Source organism: Polistes fuscatus, unplaced genomic scaffold, assembly GCF_010416935.1.
Source record: "Polistes fuscatus isolate 324 unplaced genomic scaffold, CU_Pfus_HIC Scaffold3, whole genome shotgun sequence".
Classification (NCBI taxonomy): Eukaryota; Metazoa; Arthropoda; class Insecta; order Hymenoptera; family Vespidae; genus Polistes; species Polistes fuscatus.
In genome coordinates this window covers 14,280,670-14,282,600 of record NW_025113107.1, presented here as the reverse complement: position 1 = coordinate 14,282,600, position 1,931 = coordinate 14,280,670, and the positions used below count along the sequence as shown (strand labels likewise).

General features: G+C 28.5%; 1 protein-coding gene across 1 annotated transcript; it reads left to right on the top strand.

The window, feature by feature from the left end:
* Positions 1-323: 323 nt before the first annotated feature.
* On the top strand, positions 324-1,564 carry LOC122520108 (ribosomal RNA small subunit methyltransferase NEP1). Its single transcript, XM_043640092.1, has 4 exons — positions 324-617; positions 765-1,008; positions 1,098-1,306; positions 1,397-1,564. The coding sequence occupies exons 1-4, from the start codon at positions 474-476 to the stop codon at positions 1,508-1,510; spliced, it is 711 nt and encodes a 236-aa protein (XP_043496027.1). The 5' UTR covers positions 324-473; the 3' UTR covers positions 1,511-1,564.
* Positions 1,565-1,931: the final 367 nt, after the last annotated feature.

The window sequence follows — 1,931 nt, the reverse complement described above, 5'->3', positions numbered from 1 at the left end:
AATTTTAAAAAAATATTCTAATATACCGCGTGATACCCTTTCTCTCCTACGATTGGTTGAGAAATTAAAGAAAAGACATTTCCCTGTATGAGAAATAAGTTCGTTCTTTGTTATCTTATTAAATTTTATAAAACCGTATTTTAATTGTCATTCGCAAAATTCAAATTTTTTGCGACGTTATTTTTATGGTTCTTATATTAATAAAATATAATTAACACCGATTTTATATTTTCTTATAATTGTATAGTGTATTTCATGTGTATATTATGTGTACTATGCCGATAAAACGATAGTATTGAGAAATATCGAATCGAAACAAAAATCGAACTATCGAAGCAAATTCGATAGTGTACAATCTCGACAGTAGTAAGTAGCAGGTGTGTAAATTTTGCTATTAGTTAACCTTACTTTTAGCAGCATGCAAATGTAGACCACATAAATATTTGTACTTTGTAATTTTGAATTCTTTAATAATGGGTCAGAAAAGAAAAAATCGCGAGGAAAAGGATGATTTTGAATATGACCCTGCTCCTAAGCATCTTCATGTAGCACATATTAAAAATCAAGAAAAGCGTCTTATTATTATTTTAGAAAATGCACAATTAGAATCGGTTAAGGTAAGATTACTTCAATATTCATTTTATTAGTTTTTTAATATTCTTCGTTAAGATTTATTAATATTAACAAACACTTTCTACTATAATTTTAATAATTACACATATTTTATACTATATTTTTAACCAAATGTTTTCATTTGAATGCAGGTCGGTAATAGTTTTGAATTACTGAATTGCGATGACCATTTAAACATATTAAAAAAGAATAATCGAGAACCTGGTTCGTGTAGACCGGATATAACGCATCAGTGTTTACTAATGTTGATGGATAGTCCTTTAAATAGAGCAGGCCTTCTACAAGTTTATATACATACTGAAAAAAATGTATTGATCGAAGTCAATCCACAAACAAGGATACCAAGAACGTTCAAACGATTTGCTGGTCTTATGGGTATAAACCTATCTTTCATACAAAATTGAATGTTTTTTTATTTATATAGGATTAGGTATTAAAAAGTATATGTATCGTCTTTGTTACAGTACAATTATTACACAAATACAGTGTCAGAGCATCGGATGGACCGATGAAGTTATTAAAAGTTATTAAAAATCCATGTACAAATCATCTCCCAGTTGGTTGTAGAAAACTCCTTATGTCATTTAGTTCGAACAAAATAAAAAATCCAAGAGAATTAGTGCCAACCGAAGAACCAATCGCTATAGTTGTAGGAGCAATGGCGCATGGACAAGTAAATATTATATTACTCTTAAAGACATCAATCATGAATCCTTTTATTTATTTATTATTATAACAAAAATGATCTTTGCGTATTTATTAGGTAGAAACAGATTATACGGAAGAAACTATATCTATCAGCAGCTACCCTCTTTCGGGTGCTCTAACATGCAGTAAATTGTGCACCGCTTTTGAAGAAGTTTGGAATATAGTTTAAGAAATAATTTAATTATATAATAAAATATAAATAAATATAAATAATAGAATATTATTCACGTAGTGTTAAGTACGTGCAAGTAAGTGCAATGTACATATATGTACATTGTTTAAATGTAATATTTTATATATTCCTTCCTGCTAAGAAAAGTTTGAATTTTTTTTAAGGAAATTTTGAAAAAATAAATTAAAATGTTTTTTAATACAAAGTTCAATGAACTTAATAAATAACGAATGCAATAATATTTTTATAAGATTAGAAATTACTGATAAGTGTGAAAGAGAAAGTTGAGGAAAGATGACTCATCAATATCTTACTATTCGTCTGATTGGTCCACAATAGAGGACGCTTCTGACGAAAACCAATCGCTAACCGGAACAAGAAGATGCAATATTCGGCCGGAAATACAAGAGGCAATGCA

What these genes read in the sequence shown, in the direction of transcription:
- LOC122520108 (XM_043640092.1), top strand. Translation starts at nt 474, where the DNA reads ATGGGTCAGAAAAGAAAAAATCGCGAGGAAAAGGATGATTTTGAATAT. An exon ending in CACAATTAGAATCGGTTAAG is followed by an intron (nt 618 to 764) that starts GTAAGATTACTT and finishes ATTTGAATGCAG; the next exon opens with GTCGGTAATAGTTTTGAATT. An exon ending in ACGATTTGCTGGTCTTATGG is followed by an intron (nt 1,009 to 1,097) that starts GTATAAACCTAT and finishes TCTTTGTTACAG; the next exon opens with TACAATTATTACACAAATAC.